We start from the raw sequence: 18,777 nt of genomic DNA, 5'->3' as shown, positions 1-18,777 counted from the left end.
GGGGGGTTGCGAGCTCTAAAGGCATAGGGAATCTTGTGAAGATTAATGGCAAGATGAATGCAGCATGTTATCAGAAAATACTGGAAGACAATTTGCATTCTTCTGCAGGGAAGCTGCGCGTGGGACGCTCATGGACTTTCCAGCACGACAACGAGCCCAAGCACAAGGCCAAGTTGACAGGGGTCCATCCTCCAGTGGTTACAGCAGAAAAAAGGTGAAGGTTCTGGAGTGGCCATCACAGTCTCCTATCCTTAATGTCATCGAGCCACTCTGAGGAGATCTCAAACGTGCGGTTCCTGCAAGACAACCAAAAGACTGAACGGGAGGCATTTTGCCAAGATGAATGGGCAGCTATACCACCTGATAGAACTCGGGGCCTCACAGACAACTATTCCAATAGACTGCACGCTGTCATTGATGCTAAAGGTGGCAATACACAGTATTAAGAAGTAAGGGTATATAAACTTTTAAAAGTGGTCGGTTCATTTTTTTCTTTGCTGCCATGTTTTGTTTTGATTGTGCCATTCCGTTAGGACCTACAATTCAATGTGAATCCCATAACAGATAAAAGACTTGTGTTTTGCCTGCTTACTCATGTTTACTTTACACGTGGTATATATATATTACCAATTCTTCAAGGGTATGCACTTTTGAGCACAACTGTATAATTATTTGGTGCACATTCCACGGATGTAAAGTCACATTTTCACAAAACTTGAGACGTTACTGTTGCACTTTAATGATGCAAAAGACCATTTAGAGAGCGTTTACACACCAGTTACACGCAGTACAGGGAAATGTAAGGACAAAGCCAATGTTTACTGGCTTCTTGGGAAATATAAGGTCCGTGGAGGGGCGCCTGGGTATCAAACTGAGATCTGTAGATACTTAAGGGAGAAGAAGCAGCTACATGCACTAAATGTAGATGTGGCTAATTGAAGCAAAATTCATAGCAATATGTGTGGTCCTCTCCTTTTTAACATCTGTAGCATAAATATACTGTACAACTTTCTTTCACATCATATTCGTCAAGTAAAATAAAATGTTTATCATCACATTCCAATAATTTATACGTCAAAAAATAGAAGTTCTTCCATTTCAGCAAATTTCCACAATGTGATCAGAGTTGAAGAATATATAAGTAACATACTATATATCCATATAAGATCTAACCTTTTTTTTTGCTCATTCGCTTGTTAAACCTTAATTGAAGGAAGAGAATCACAGCTGTTTATATGCATATGTCAAGTTAATGTAGTCTTCAGTAAAATCAAAGGTGTGTGTGTTATATGAAGTGTGTGTGTGTGTGTGTGTGTGTGTGTGTCTGTCTGTGTGTGTGTGTACACAGAACTTGGCATAAAAAGTCACTTTCAAAAGAACAGATGGTTGTTATCTGTAGTCAAAATATTCCCCTTCATCATCAGTTTTTGTTGAAAAGTAACATTTCTCTAAGATATACAATTAAAATAATCAGCTTTCATCCCTTTTAAAATCTTTTATCGTTAAAAACTATCCAAAATGTCCCATTTCTCCTGTCATCATAAGCCATAGTTTAAGCTGTGAACGCTTGCCAGACTTCATTTCATCCAGTGTTAACATGGAGCTAGACTGCAATACTTCATCATCCTTCAACACACCGAGTCAGTTAAAAGAGAACAATGATTCCCTTCAAATAAGGAATTATGTTTAAAAAAGAAAAGAAATGAAAGAATAAAAAAGAAACCGCAAACTTGGATTCAGCTCAATGTACCTCACGAATCTGTTGGATTATCCTCGCTGGCTGTCTTCTTAGACCGAGATAGCACAACTTTGATTCAGTGTTAAACAAGTCTTTGACAGGGTTTCAGTCCTTTGAGTTACATTTGTACCGTATATGAGACCCATGTTGTCTTCGTCTTTTGACCAAACAGAGGCACATTTACAGCCTGTGTATGTGGCCGTCTGAAAGGTTAGATATGCGGCAGGCTTTGGTAATTGTAGTATGCACTATTGTTTCATGTTTTCTATGTGTGTGTGTGTGTGTGTTTGTGTGTGTGTATGGGCCTCTATAGCTCAAGTGATAAAATCTCAACAATCTTAGGTGGGTCAGCTCGGAGAGATTTTGAAAAATGTGTTAAATTAATCAAACTGTGATGGAAAAAGTCCAGTTTTCTACTGCCCAGCACTGCTGGGATCGCACTGAAGCAGCCGGACGATGGAGGGATCGTTCTTCGCTCCCTCAACAAACTCCTCAAGGGACAGTTTACCTAAGAGCAAGAGAGACACAGAGGAAAAGATTAGTGGTTAATTGTCCTGTACGTGTGTTGCACCAGATCTAACTAGACCTAAAATAGATTAAATGGAAAAAAAAGCAGATATCTTCCCCAAGGTGATATCAGTTAAATTATTTTAAAGCTTTATTCTGTAACTTTTTGATACTAATGAACGTCTGTATGTAGCATACCTGTAGCAAGTTTCTTTGTGGTAACCTTTCTTTAACGGTCTATGGTAGTAATAGAGTGGCAATTCCTAGATGTTTCAGCCGCTACGGACCTCCGTGGAAGCTCGGTCGTATCAGTGGCATTTAGTAGATGTGTTCCTCAACACCGCCTCTGGTGCTCCTTCAGGTCAGCGGTAGCTGGTAATTCAGTTATCTGACAATACTGTAGGTGACTCTCAGGCGGTGACAGAGCACGGCAAGCTGCCGGTTATTTCACCGGAGATTATGGTTAATTAAGTATTGAAACGACTATTGTGCAGCTTGCCTGTTGTTTTGTTTCCAGTCTAGCTAGATCCGGTGAGATGATGTAGATTTCTAACGTCACTAGTTGTTGTGACAGCATGTGAAAAAAACTACAAAGTTTGCTAAATAAAAAAGAATGTTAATCTCGCAATAAAAAATGACGCCGTTAATAACGCGTTTAACTGACAGCACTATAGATAAAAGTATATATAGATATATATTTATGTAAAAAAAAAAAAAACTGAGATTGACGGGGCATTGAGTTCAATTATAAGCTATTGTTACACTGCAGCAAAGTGAAGACTCACCATCTCGATTTAAGTCCATCTGCCTGAAGATCTTGTCTGTTCGTTTCTCAGGTGTGGACTCATCCTCAGGCATCTTCATCACAGAGGAAACCATCTTGTAAATAGCCTGAATACGGAAAGCAGGAAATCATGAACACACATTTTAGTATGGAAGCTTTATGTTTCTGACTGAATCTGTAAAATCTGTTGTTTTGGTAAGTTTATTTGTAGATATTTCAGTCAAAAACTCCAACGATAAAGACAACAATAAAGAGTCTACAGTCCCGTTTCATATGAGTTATACCGACCAGGATTGTTGCAAAGTGCAGTGAAATGTAATATGTTATATATATATATATATATATATATATACATACATACATACATATATATATATATATATGACCCATCAATCAACTTATCTCCTCTGGAAGGAAGAGAGATAGATAAAGGATAACTCACATTTGTGTTTGGCTCGGGTCTGATTTGACTCCACAGAAACCACCAGGAAGTAATCATATCTTAAAGATGTAGTTTAGGTTCTTAAATAGATAATGAACCAACAAGAGTGAATGTGTTTTGCTTCCCTGTTTAAATTTCCTGTGATATTTAAAAGACACTTTTGTTTTTTTAGCCTGTCCCCACTTTCTATTAGACACGTTAACCTTAAAGTGTGAAACGTTCCTAATGATGAAGAGTTTTGTTGGATCATCTGTCCAAACAGCAATGCACCTGAGACACTCACAGCACAAAGATGGAGATTAAGGCTGCAGGTATTGATCATTTTATTATGAGTTAGCTAGTTAGTGTATGGATTTTTTTCAATTAGCTGATCTGACCAGCAACCACAAAATCAATAGAATGTAATTAGATATAAGATTTAAGCAGCTTCTAGCATTTGAAAAGGGTAATAATTTGGTATTTCTAAAAGATAAAGGAATAATTACTTTTAATATAAAACATTTCTGATCAACTAATGATTGTCAAGTAATATGTCAAATTTCGACAGCTGTGTTGAGGAAGATAACTCCAGAAATGAAGGTCACAGAAACTTCAATTCAACAATCAGCAACATATTTGCAGTAAAAATACTACAGCGGAAACAACTAGTAGATTAAATCAATTGACAGCAAAATAATCAATTACTTTAGGTAATTTAATAAGAGTGTGGTGTGCTTTCTGTGTTTTGTATACTGTAAATGTACTATCTTACAGTCACACAAAACAAGGAATTTGACGTCACCTTGGATTTTCTGCAACTGTGTAGGACACATTTTACAACTTTTCATAGACAAGGAAAAAAGGGGTGCTGAGGGGGCTTCTAAAATCAGGCGTCATAAAAACCATCTGTTAATATAAAAAACAAACAAATAGATGAATTGATAATGATCTGATGTACATCTGATGGATTTTTTGCCAATGTATCATGGCACTCCTACACATAATCACACTCGCTCACTTTACACAGACACACTATAAATGATAAATAGTGTGTAGTGCTGAGTCAAAAGGAGGATCAGAGGAGGACTACTCGCATGTAGAATGACACCACAGTCAAGTCTTATTTAGAGATGTCTGAGGGGCTGAGAGGAACTGCTGGTTTCTAAAATTACACAGCTGCTGGTTTTCCTGCTGTGGGCAGTCAAATGGTGCCGAACACTGAAGCAGATTGATATATGGAGTAGCGAGCTCTGGTGTGGATGGCTAAACAAAATGTTCACTGCAGGAGTAGTTTTAGGACCAGGGAACATGGTGATACCATAATGGCATGCAATGGCCACTGACGGACTGAGGGCTAAATAAAGCTCAAGAAGCAGATAGTCTGAGCAGTTGAGGGAACGAAGGATGGAGGGAAATAAAGCATGACCAAAACATGACAAAAGCAATCATAGTAAACCCACCGTTACAATCTCCAGCATCTCTGCCTTGCTAATGTATCCATTACCGTCCAGATCGTACATACTGAATGCCCACTTCAGCTTCTGGTCCAGCCGACCACGAGAGGTCACACTCAGGGCGATGATGAACTCCCTGAAGTCTATGGTCCCGTCTCCATTGGCGTCGAAAGTGCGAAAGACATGCTCGGCGAACTTGGAGGCGTCTCCATAAGGGAAGAAGTTGGCGTAGATCTTCTTGAACTCCTCCATGGACAGCGCGCCGCTGGGGCAGTCCCGCAAGAAGCCCTTGTACCACTCCATGATCTCATGCTCGGTGAAGTCTGTGTTCTCCATCAGGTCCTGCATGACGTCGGGACGTAGCTTGCTGTTCTGTTTGCCCATGGTCGCTGCTTGTGTTGTGAGGGCAGCGTCAATTAGGACTGCTCACAGTAACGAAAAGAGGGGGGGAGACATAAAAAATCAAAATAATGAATCCACTAATAAGACACCTGCATTATCTGACTTTTTGCCAACTTGGATGCAGTGGAACAGGCTGTAAACACTCTACTAAAATATTATTAACTATCATCAATACACATTCATTTCAGCACTGTTTTGGTCTTTATCTGATGGAAACACATCCGACACTTCAGCTGCTACAAACGAGGTTGGCCGTCATCTACCAACTAAACTAAACTGCTAAAAAAATGAGATGAATCAGCTTGGCTTACCACCTCTGCTACATAATTTCCTGCGCGAAGTTTTGGGATGTCAAGTGCCCTCACATTATGTGCACTTGGGCTGTTAACATAATAGTGTGGTTATCATAAGGAGCAGTTATTGAAAATTGAGTAGAAGGGTGACTAGACAAAACTGGCTCCTGCCAACTCCTGACTTCTAAAAAGGGTCAATGTAAAATTATGGAAAATATGTAAAACAACCTTCAGTATTCACTACAAACTGTGGAATGATATTTTTTAATAAAATAATTTAAGTGTTTTCTTCCCTTTAATATCATCTCTTTATATTAGCTTCACTGTCACGTATTAAACATGTAGTTCATGCTTTAATGTTGTGTATTTTAAGGCAGTAATTTAGTTGACAGTTAGGTGTACTTGTACCTAACTGCATTTTTTACCGTTTTGTTGTTGCCATTTTGTGGAATAATGCAAATAAAAAGGGTTATCAAATAAACTACAAGAGTACACAAGAAAAAAGAACAGCAGGGAGATACATTTGAGTATGCGTTCTTGTGTACATAAACAGCCAGGTTCAGTCTTCCATGCACCTGCAACAGGAGACCACCAAATATTTTCATGTTTCACAACCACATATGCACAACCACACCCACACTTTCAGTGTAGCACACACTGTTGATAACCCCAATTCCTGCCAATGTACCTGTGCGTGCATCTCTGCAGATGCAACTTCCATTTCCTGCAGGAACACACACACACACACAAACAAACACACAGTTTGAGTTTTGATAAGGCTTTCGAAAATCTCAAGTACAAGTTGCCTTGTTTATGTACCATGCTTTCCAAGCGTATTAACAACACGCTCACTAGCCACCGAGCTGTTCCAGCCTGTAACGAATGAGTCGTTGCAGAAAGTGAAAACTCAACACTCAACACAAGACACGGTTTATCGTTTAACCCTGCAGAACTTGTGCTTTGCACTTTCCCCTGTCAGACCGCTAGCTGCTGCTGAGCTCTCCAAGCTTAAGAGAAGAGGGAAGCTGTTCTAAACTTAGCTGCGGATAATGACAGATAAAAATCAGTAATGTCAGATGAGGCCAAGTTACTGTACAGGTATGTAGGTTGTTCCAGAACAGGAAATAAAGATCTGTCACCTCTTTGTATCCAGTTGAGCTTTGTGGTCTCTCTTACTTTGTTTAAAGACTCCAGAGCTAAATTAAGAAAGGTGTAGTTAATAAAAGTGGAAAGAAACATCCCTAGACTTGGCTGATTTGGCAACTACAACTGTAGCAAATATAGACTGATCCCATTTGACTTGTCTTACATTAACTCTTCTGGCTGAACCATTAATTAATCAAGACTGATTAAAAAAAGAGCTGCCAGCGTGTATACTTCCCTGGAAAGTGGGTGCTTTAGTGAGAATATGCTATTCATTAAATACCTAATGAAAAGTGCTGCTTAAGTGGCAAACTCAACAGGAAACAAGAGGGTCCTGGAAACCAATCGACACAAATTGATTTAACAAATTTGGGCATTTTCAGAATAACTGTATAAATAGGTAGATTTGTGATAAAGTGGTTGCAGTTTGAATTAAACAGCCTGCATTGTCATTAGTTTTGCTAATGCTCGGTCTTCTTGTCCCTTCATTTCACACTTGCATGTAGGGCTGGGTGATTTGGAGAAAATCAAATATCACAGTATTTTTGACCGAATACCGCAACAACGTTGTAGTGTTAACTATTGGGGTTTTTACAAAATATTTACACAATGGGATTTTTGATAAATAATCATCAGTAATGTGATTTGATGACTAAGTGGGCAAAGGTAAATAATAGGACAGTTTACAACAGTCCGGTAAGCTCAGAAAATGACATCACTTTACTGCAACTTAGCCTTTAAAACCAGGAAAAGACACCACTTATGCAAAATTACAATATTACAATATCCAAGACATAATCTAGTCTCATATCTCGATATCGATATAAAGCCCAGCTCTACTTGCATGCTCCATAAACAGCCAGCACTCATCCTTTAATTTACTCAGAGTAAACAGTGGGCTCTAGCAATGTGGCAGCAACCTCTAATGAGTTCACTGCTGTTACCCATAATTCACTTCAATGCCAGTGTGAAAAAGAGATTAACACCGGTTTACACTTCTCACTGCGAGAACAAAAAACAGCAGCTACACAGCAGTGGTCCAGTGTGAACAGCTGACAACAGACTGGAAGTGTGTCTACCTGTAAATTAGACAGAATAAACAGTCTGGACCTGAGAGGGGCAACATGAGGGTATCAGCTAATAGGTAACTATTTTGATCGTTTATTAAACACCAAATATTTGATGGTTCCATTTTTTTCAAATGTGAGCATTTGCCGCTTTTCTTAGTGTTTTGATTAAAGTAAATTGAAGGATTTGGGGTTTGGGCCAGTTGAACAAAACAAGACATTTAATTACATCACTTTGTGCTCTAGGTTATAGGTGATGGCCATATTTCATTGTTTTCTGATGTTTTATAGACCAAACAATGAATTGACAAGATAATTCACCGGTTAATCAATAATTAATTTCTTTACCATTGAAACATTCCCAACGTTGGGTAAGGCCAATGAACCGACCGTGGCATAGCAAATTGTCTTTTGTAAAACAAGGACTACTTCAATTATGTCTTTCCCTGGTTATATATATATATATATATATATATATATATATATATATATATATATATACATATACACACACACACACACACACATATATACACACACACTCACATACACCAGTTTACCAACAAGTTTATCTCACAGCAGTATGTCATGTGTTTTTAGAAAGCCCCATCACAACCAAATGAAGGTCTTGTATTACTCATTTAATGAGAGATATAATGACTCTCCAAAGTCAAAACCTTGTTCATTCCCCCAATCAACAATCCTGACCACCTCCATTCATTTTATCCATAAACTCACTTTTTGTCTCATGCGGTGATTGAGACCGTCACATGTAATCTGCATTTTAATTACTTAATGGATTGTGGAGAGTTACCATGGTAATTGAGGCTGCGTTGTCATGATTATTAACCATACAAGTGCTTGTTTTTGGCAGCGATTTGTCAAAAACACAAACATTTCTTTACACGCCACCTTTGATCCACAATAGAAATTAATTACAGTTTCTGTGCAGACTGACGGATTGTTTGTCTGCTTTTAGCAGTAGCTCCAATCCCACTTTCAGCCCGACGGTTTACACAAACAGAGCCGACTAAAATGTTTCTCTCCCTATGACTCAACATGAGCGAGGGAAGGTTAATTAATGTGCTCTTATAGGCTTTACAAGAACATATTCTAATGCCCATTTTTCACTTTAATGGAAAAATGCTAAATTGATGAATTAATACTGAAAATAATTACTTGCAGATCTACTGTGTGACATGAACGCAGCTTTGTCTCACACTGGATGCTCAGGCATTACTACAAGGCAAGTATTTTACTTCTTTCAAAACAATTCTGGACGACACAGCTGGGTGTAGTTTCTGTGAAGCTCAGAACTCTACTGAACATCCCTTCAACTAGTCACCCCTAAGAACCCTATTTTTGACTCTGAAGATCACTGCTTATAATTAACCGTTAAGACTCTTACCTTCTGCCACTGGCAGACCTTTATTGTCACTGTTACATAACCTAGGCTTTGACAAGCGGACAGGTCACGTGGTTGAGCCAAGTCTTTAACTCCACCATCTCATACGGTCAAGACAAGTGAGCGAACACCAGGCCCTTTAACCTTGGGAGTGCGCCCAAGAGAAGAAAAACCTGAGTCTTTGACCTAAGCCTGTGCAGGTATAATCCGCCAGAGAACAGGCTGTCACTTTCGGTTTCTAATAACACCGACAGGACACACATGTTGTTCAGTGTTTGAAACGTTGTGCAGAGGACATGATCAACCTCATGGTCTTTGAGACCAATTGAACTATTAACTCTCATCAGCAGCACCAACTATCTTATCCAACAGCCACTGAAAGCATCACGAAAACTTCTTGCTTTAACTTCCATGAAACAAAATTATGGTCGGCATCATTCAGTTATTATCATTTGGATGAAAAAATTAAAAGTCAAGATGACATCCTTAATGTCTAGTTTTATTTAGTTAACCACCCAAAAACCCCCAAAATACTAAATTTACTAAAGAAACAGACAAAATAAGAAAGGAAAAGCAGCAAATCCTCATATTTGACGTGGAACCAATGAGGGTTTGCCATTTCCGCTTAAAAAAAGTGATGAAACGATTATCAAAAAAGTTGCAGATTCATTTTCTGTCGACCAATTAATCACTAATTTCAGCTTTAATATTTGTTTCAACATGAGTGGAATGAAATCAGTTTTTAATAGACACCCAATCACAAAATAGGGAGTTTGTGAATCCCACATTCACAATGTAATATGATCCGTCTGTGATCATCCTGCAAAGCTGAGGCCAGTCATTCTCAACCATGATCAGCAATCTGACATTCACCCACAGGTCAAAATTAAATAATGCTTCATTTCAAAACCACTCTCTTTCTCCTCTGCTAAGCACGTCGTGTATCAGTAATTCTGTTTCGCATCATCTGTTTTTGCAAGAGCTCAGAGTAGCGTGTTTGATTAACACAGTCCAACGACAGGCTTACAGCAAAATGGAAAGAAACCATCAAAAATTAAGTTGAGAAGCTGAAATTTGTGGGTTTTTTTTGGGGGGGGGGTATTTCATCTTTTTTTTTAAATGACTTTTCCAATTAACCGATTATCAAATATGTAGCAGATTTATTTTCTGTCTTCTAGTTGATGCCCAAAAGGTGAACAAAAATATATATATATATATATATATGTTGATGTGAAAGTATTTTCAGAAAGTAGGATCAAAGCCCTCCCATGCTTAAGTTTTTAAATAAAGACGTTCACTCGTAGGTGGAGGACAAAAACTGACATGGTAGCAAAAGTTCCCTCACTACTGAGATCCTACAGCACATCAAACACTCAACTCATTACCACGCTTTAAAGTGTAATTTACTGCTGCATGTGAGCAACTGAAGACACATTATGTTGAGCACGTCAAAGTCATGTCAGAGCAATTATCACTCAAACCAACTGAAACTAGCCTTTAGTGGTAAGCAAAGAAGGCTTGTACAGCATGTTCTCTCCGTAGAAACGGTTGGTTTCGTGCCATTTCGGCTCATATCTCATGAGATCTAAAAAGGATGGCCCTGCAGCTCTCCTCAACATCTTAACACACTATTCTATACTAATCTATCTGGAAACATATTCTGGTTAGAGCACACATGTCTGATCAGCAGCACATTTCGAAATATCAAACGCTGCTGCGGCACAACATAGCTTTGGGAGCACCGGTGCTCAGGTTACAAGTGATATGACGAGGGCTGTTCAGTGTAGCATGCTTTAGTGGCTTCTTGAATATCGGAATGCAACTCTATCTCCCGTGTTACTTAGTGTAAGGTCAGGGGGCTGGTCTACCGTTGGTCCGACCTGTACTAGTCAAGAGCGGAAATTATTGTGGAATACTCGATTGACAGAAATTAACTATTTTGATCAAATTGCCAAACTTTCTCTGCTTTCAGCTTCTCCACTGTGAGACCGTACTGAATATATGTCACCAAAGGTTCTGAAAATTAGAAGAAAAAGAAAAAAAATCAGTAGATTGGGTTTTAATGAAAATAACAATTAGTTGCAGTCTGCATGCTCCGCATGAATGCAAACATAAGACAGTATCACATAGAAACTGTGGCTGAAGGTGAAATCACTACTAGCAACTTCATCTTACACTTCCTTAATATTTGTGGTGATCAAAATAAATTCATTACTCCCTCTGTCATTTCAATGGACATCAGCGGAATGTAAATATTGGTACATGCTCTGACGCAGCTGTCTTAGCCGACTCAAATATCATACAATTGATATTTAATTGTTTATTTTGCGGCAGTTTTAGGATGTAAATTATGTGAATTGCAACACATTCTTTAATAATGTCTTTACTTCTCTAAATCCCATCCATCCTGCCTTATGAGCTCCCATTTTCAGCCCGAGGGCTTTGTGTGTTTAGGCGTTGCAGAAAACCACAATCATGACAGAGAAGTCATTATAAGCGAGTAAACAAGAACAAGAAAAACAAAAAGTGCAAAAAGACAGGCAGAGCTGAAATAGACTCGGGATTTAACAAAACACACATACACACACTCGCAGCATATTGTTACCGATTGCACAAGGAGAGTGCTGTTTACTTTGCACTGAATATCTAAATGTGCCGTTCTCTGAAGCAGCATGCTATAAAGACAAAGGCTACAGAGATGGAAATGTCAATCTGTGCAATGTGTGCGACTCCCACCCCTCTCGGCCAGCGATATCTGCTGCACAGCATGTGTGAAATGTGGCTTTCTATCCAAAGAATGATCTGCGTGACAGGCCAAAAATCTATTTCTTTAGCTCAACATTTGAACAGTGCTCTTCTTCCTTCAGTTTAATCTTCTACTCATCATTTGGTTTCTCCCAATTGCTCTCCCTATCCACTTTCTCTATAAAAAAAAAAAAAAAAAAAAAAAAAAAGGTCTAATTCAATTCAAAAGAACACCGGCCGCTGCACAGAGGAGCATAACTACAGAGGATTGCAGCCAATGTGGCCAAAACAAACCCACGCAGATGAAAATAGCATCTGTTCAAATTTAGCACATGTCTGCGAGTGTCAGCATCTTGAAATGTTTGGAGGGATGCTTTCGACACCAAGGGGGCTATTATCTCGACTCCACCCTTGCGTCAGCAGCACCTCCGCAGGTCTTTAAATGTTGTTGCTATATTTAGTAGGCTGTCTGAGGTGAGCGGAGGAGCTGGACATCGAGTTTTGGTTGAAATTCACTAAAATCAAACATTTGGAAGCCACAGAGCCTCACATTTAGAAACTAGAGTGTCAGTAGTAGTGCTCTGTTTTCTTTGCGTGAGTGAACCTCTGTCCTCTCATTCCCTGCATCTGCATTTCATCCAATTAACTTGAGCTTCTCTTGTCACTGTCTGTAACATTTCATCTTCTCCTTCTGGGTCCACTCGCGTCTTTTCACATCAACACCCACTCTGATTACTTCCTAAACACTTCACAGGAACATGAGGAAATTCAGCCATTACAGGTCCTTGTTTACATCCCACTAGTTAAAAGACATGTTTGAAATTTAAAACTTCTTATTAAACGTTATCATTTAACTCATTGTCTGTTGTAGTACAAGACCACACCTTGGACGCAGGGTAGATTGCACTGAGCCTGTTTCGTGATATAGTCTTGTATAGGGTTCATTGTAAAAAATAAATTAAAAAATAAATAATGAAAGCTACAAATCCTCACATTTCAGAGGCTGGAAGCTGAAAATGTTTGACATTTTAGCTTGATCAATTACTTTATAGATTATCGAAGTCACTGTCAAATATGTTTCGGCTTTGATCTGATGCCCTGGCTTCTTTGACTGTTACCTTCCTTCAAAGTACTTTAATCCTAAATGTTACGCCATGTAATGCTCTGAAGCTCTGCAAATGTCAGCTCATTAAAGTGAAACACATCTCACTGTTACAACACTGTCACTGTACATGAGAGGATCTCTACCAAAAGGCATTCATTTACAGCAAAACAAACGTTTTAACTCACTTGTCAAGTCCACCAGTCCAATAATTATCTCTCTCTTCTTTTTTTTTTAAATCCAGTGACTGACTGATGTGTATTGGCTGAAATAAGATACCCTGCCTTGCCTTGCTCTGCTTTGTGTGGCGGAAGGACTCCTTTTTCACATCATGTCCTCTCTTACTCTACAATTAAATATGGAGAGAGTGTATGAAGACATCAAGTACAACCTTCACCGGCTCTACGGAGGGGTAATTTAGGACAGAAGAGGCAGCCTCATCCGATTAGAAATCTAGGTACAGCTTAATCGTCTGCTAGCATCTTGCAATGATACTGCACTGCAACGTTATGGAGGAAAATATGTAAATACTATTCTTTTATGTTATACAAGCGAATAAGAGTGTTGGTTTAGCGTTGCAGCTTCAACCTGTAAACTCATCTCCCCGGAGTTGCACAAAAAAAAAAGAAGTAACAGGAAGCGGACAAACTACGAGGGAGGGACGGACCCAACATTAGCGGCAACTTACCTCGCTTTTCAGTTGCTGTGGAGTCCCTGTTAAAAGTTTCTCTAATAGTCCATTACCTCGCGGCACAACGTTTCAGACACAAAGGCTGCAACAGGTTGCGGGAGCCACTCAGGAGCTGGAGTTTCCCGGCTGCTCTCAGTCCAAAACTCGACACCAGGCTTGTTCCGCTGCACGGTCTCCGCTCTGACGTCAAGCCTGCTAGTCACGGGGTTGCTGCGGCGGCCAATGAGAAGCCGCGTTGTCCTGGCAACACAGAAGTTTTTTTTCTGACTTTAATTAAATACATTCATTAAAACATGGTAATCATAGGTATAAAACATTTCATTATTATTTTATAATACATATAGGGTTATAATTTGAACACAAGTGTGCGTGTAAGGAGTCATGTGTTATTAAAGAGTGATAGTGAATCACGTTGTCTATTTTTTTAAATGTATTTCTATGAAGCTAAATGTAGGCTATTCTATGCATTTTCTTCTTTTATGCCTTTTTAAACATGGAAGATGTCCTTGTTTTTATTTAGAAAGGTGTACGCCAAATAAAATGTACTTTTGATATTATTATTATTATGTTGGCGTGCTTTATAATATGTGCTAAATATCTCAGGAATATGAAAAAAACTGTAGCCTTATACCGAAACATCTCATGGCATTACATGACATTACTCCGCAAACAATACTGTATTGCGTTCATATTTCTATTTGGCTCTCTAAATACTGTATACTCTCCTGTATTTACATTAATAGTTTTATTTCTAGTTGTGATTATTGGAATAGGCCTACATCTCCTCATTTATGTTTCCTTTGCTTTCCTTCTTTTATTGTAGACTGAGGACCAATTAATTACTTTTTCTATCTTATCTATTTATTATAATATGTATATGGAAATATTAATCAACAATGAAGTTTAATGCAAATGTAATTTAATGTAAATGCATTCTCTAATCATAGTTTTGCATGTATTATTACATGCATGTGTTGTTGTTTTTTTCCCTAATGAGGAGTATTTGCAACAACGTGCTTTGCAAGAATTAGAATGATAAAGATAAAGAGTTTAGACTTCATTTATTTTATTTTCACTGTCTTTGCATTCACTGATATTACCTCTGGTTGATACGTTCTGTTGGACGGACTTCACAAAGCTTATTTATTTCTGAATATTGCATGATAATGATGAGAGAGATTTTGATATATGTTCCCTTGCCGGCATATTGGGAACCATGCTTTGCCTGAAATGATTAGTCAAAGCCACCAGGCTTATTCAGCCCATGTTCTTAATGGACCCAAAAAAATACACTGAGAACCCCTCCTCCTTGCTGAGTCAGCAAACACCTGACCTTTCTAACAGACAGAATAATTTGCTGCATTCAAAAACTAACCATAACATGTCATGTCATGCTTTTTAGTCATGTCTAAAAAGCATTAAAGACAGGTGCATGCAGGCATCATCACAGATTATGCGAGATAATAATGTAATGTTGCACTTCTTTGCAATTTTGCAATGAACGGTTAACAACGTTGGTTATAAAAGAAATGTACACAGAAGTCATATCACTCAGGAGGGCAGGACCAATGTCCCTTCAAATGTTAGTGGTATGTGATCTTATATGAACCCTGACATTGCCATACCCAGAGGTTTAGGGAACTGAGATTTATGCATGAATGCATACAACACTGGAGAGAAATGCAACATTGAACTCAGGTCACCATTAAAAATATAGAATATGACATGTATACTGTACAATATAAAAAAAATCTAAATCTAGAAGAAATGGTTGATGTGCACATCCAACCCCAGTTGTGTGCAGGTGCAAAAAGCATCTAAGCAAGGTTTTTTCAGGGGGTCATTTTATGCCTTTTGTATTGACAGCAGAGGAATAAGAAGAAATGGGATAAGAAATGCAACTAAGGTCCCGGTCATATTCAAACCGTGTGTGTGTTAGTTAGATAATAGTCAGTAACCCCCAAACATGGACATCTCTAAAAACATGATTGAGAGAAAACTGTCACAGTTCAGAAGCAAAATAACCCAGGAGCATGACACAGGGGGCAAAGCTATTAGCAAAGAGTCTTTCCTTAACAATGATACAAGACTTCAGGTAGCTAACAATACAAAGGGGTCAGGCTAAGGCAAAACCCTAAATTAACAAACTGGGTCTATACTAGCTCACGATCAAAATAATGTTTGAAAAATATACTAAATGCTGTAAAGTTGAGGCATAAAGCACAGAGACACTGTGGCAGGGACGAGTGGAACTGAGTGGTAGATGTACTTGAAACAGGTGAGTGGGGAGGATGAGCAGGTGAAGTGAATCAAGTGATGAGAGTGGCAGGGTCTAAAATGATAGCAGAGTTCCAACACAAAGTACAAACAAGCAAACAAGAACACATGATGAATGAGCAAACATACATTTCAAACCAGGACAGAAAACATTAACATCCAGTGTTCCACAACAATACTGTGCAAGGAGAGCCATACAATCTGTTATCATGATCAGTATTACAAAAATCTGAGAAAACCTTAGATTTTACAGTTTTTTGTCTTGTTGTTATAAAACTAGAGAACTTGCATGTTTCAAACAACAAAGCAAATTTACAAGGAAACAAATACAAAAGCTAATGAAAGGTCAATCAATCCATTTTTAATGACTGAACTTAGATCATGAGTGACTCTGACACCTGTACCAATGCAGTTTCAGGTGAGCAGTTAAGTGCCGTGGTAGCATTATTTCACATTATAATGTTGTGATTCTAATGTCGTTGACTTTAACAGTAAACACTGTTACTCCCTCTCAACAAAAGTGAGAGCTCATCAGTTAGTTGGACCCCGAGAGAGAGTCCCTGATTACTGTAGAGCTAGCACTGCAACGTCTGACTAAAAGGTTTGCATAGCATTGATCTGACTGGAGAGCAATCCCCAACTCTGCACTCATCCACGCACGCATGCACACACACACACACACACACACACACACACACACACACACACCAGTCTCCCACAATATAAACGCCAACAGGCTTTGAACTGGAGAACCACCTTCTAACTCAGCCGGGCCATGGCTCTGCACAGACTCCATTATTATGTAACGGCGGCTACAAGGCGAGGCTAAGTAGCTGTTGCTGGATGAAGAAGTCACTGGGCTGCACAGTAGAGGACCAAACACCTCTTCTCGCTGATCTGTTATCTAACCACACAGAGCAAACCTTTTGTTGCTCTGAACCCGCTGAGGAGTATGGCCGGAGTTTCGAGGTGAGCTAAGCTCTCTGGCAGCCATCACCTGGCTCAGGACTGTGATCTTATTGAGCAAAGGTCTCTTAAAAGTTACACTTTCAAAAGTTCTCCATAACAAAAGATGAAGACTGCAGCATCATGACTTTGCTACTGCTTCTGTTGCAGTTCTCACATTTCTTACTCAGACTCTGCAAAATTACTGAACAATGAGTGCTATTATGATCTGCAATAAAGGTTCCATATGTATTTAGTGTACGCTGAAGGTGCCCCCTGTATCAAAAGACAAAGCATGTGTCACTGGACATCAGAGAGGAGGAGCAGGTGATCTAACGGCAGTTAGAGAACAAGAACGGCTCAACTGAGTCAACCTGTGCGTCATGAATAGCAGACTTATGCTCGAGCTGACTGGATTATACCCAGCAGGGGAATTTATTCTCAACCAGGACATGCTAAGAAGACACCAGTGTGAACATTCTGTTGCACTCCTGCAAGTCAACAGCACATGCAGGAGGAGGATCCCTCTAAACTTGTCCCGTAAAATCCCAGAAGAAACAAAACCCTTTGTTGGATGCCTGAGTCACAATAGACATGCACTTGTACAGATGCAATGCACATCTGTTGAGCCAGACTAGCACAAATGTGACAGTGGCAAATACACAACAAATACAATATTTGTTTAGCTGATAATATTTGTTTACTATTTTCACACTCTTGTATTGTTACTTTTACTTAAGTAAAGGATCTTGGAGAAGTGCCAACCATCAATTACAGTTAAAATGACAAAATAGAGTGCAGGATTGCAGCCATCAAAGATGCCCCCACAACATAAACAAAATATAACTTAATTTGCATATCATAATTATAAATGCAAGCACCCCAAACAAGCCACCAAAACAGATTTCTGGTTTCTGTATTACTAACGTTAACCTGCATAATTTCTGACTCCAGTGACTCCAGGTCACTCTATTAGTTTATTGTTGGAAGTGACAGTAGAAAAGAGTTTTAAATAGATACATGCCTTGTTTCACTGCAATTTATTTCTGCCAGTAAACAAAAGAAAGCAGAAATGTAATGACATCACAGCGCTAACACCATTTACAAATCCTACAAAGTCATGTGCGTTGTTTTGGAGTTTTCATTTGTAACTGCTCAGAAAAGGCCAAATTAAAAGCGAATACACCTTGACTTCAGAAAGCTCTGTGAAGTGGATAAGCTGAGTCAGGATGAAGCTGTGGACTCACAACAGTAAGTTGTGCTGTTCCGTGCCAGCGATAACACCTCAGGTATCAAGTCTTCTGTCTACTGTCAACCAACATCGGACCATAACACGCCACACAACACCTTCTGTCATGCTGATTCATGAAGTGTTTATAAGGACGGGTGGTATGCTTTAATAAAATGTGATGCATTGGCCTTAAAATAACTAAAACTTGCCCTTTGACCTCCTGATGTGACATGGATCACACTTCCATGTCTGCTTATTTAATCAGAGAACAGTACGGTTAACAATATCCAAAATGCTATGTGATGAACCAGGGATATAATTGCTGTGTCTAACACTTGAGTCAGCCCTTTGTTAAAAGGGCACCTGCTGTCAAATCGAACCAGAGCTTGTCTGGAGATCGAAACTAGCTTAATGAAAGCCTTAATAACTCCGGGAGAGTATAGATAAACGAACAAAGCAGGAAGGAGTCTTAGGTGCATGATAGAGAGACATAAAAAAAGGCACAAGAGAGAATGGGAGGGAATGGTAAAAATCTAAAATAAAATCTAAAAAAAGAAGAAGAAGATGGATGC

At 39.0% G+C, this 18,777-nt stretch overlaps 1 protein-coding gene across 2 annotated transcripts in view; it reads right to left on the bottom strand.

Moving 5' to 3' along the window:
• The window catches only part of LOC117956784 (neurocalcin-delta B), a 23,839-nt gene extending 9,888 nt beyond the window's left edge, over positions 1-13,951 (bottom strand). The window contains exons 1-4 of one of the 2 annotated variants that reach the window (XR_004659365.1): positions 13,750-13,951; positions 4,911-5,326; positions 3,031-3,136; positions 2,008-2,246 (exon numbers count right to left, since the gene is read on the bottom strand). Coding sequence is in view for 1 of the 2 variants with exons in the window: in XM_034892040.1 (XP_034747931.1) it covers positions 2,152-2,246; positions 3,031-3,136; positions 4,911-5,288 (579 nt within the window). In the remaining variant the exon portion in view is untranslated. Of the gene's footprint in view, positions 1-718; positions 2,247-3,030; positions 3,137-4,910; positions 5,327-13,749 lie in introns of those variants that run through there. The other variant, XM_034892040.1, reaches the window with a different exon arrangement.
• Between the last annotated feature and the right edge of the window lie 4,826 nt (positions 13,952-18,777).

The sequence above is a fragment of the Etheostoma cragini genome, chromosome 14 (genome assembly GCF_013103735.1).
Source record: "Etheostoma cragini isolate CJK2018 chromosome 14, CSU_Ecrag_1.0, whole genome shotgun sequence".
Taxonomy (NCBI): Eukaryota; Metazoa; Chordata; class Actinopteri; order Perciformes; family Percidae; genus Etheostoma; species Etheostoma cragini.
This window is presented reverse-complemented; position numbering and strand designations above follow the sequence as displayed.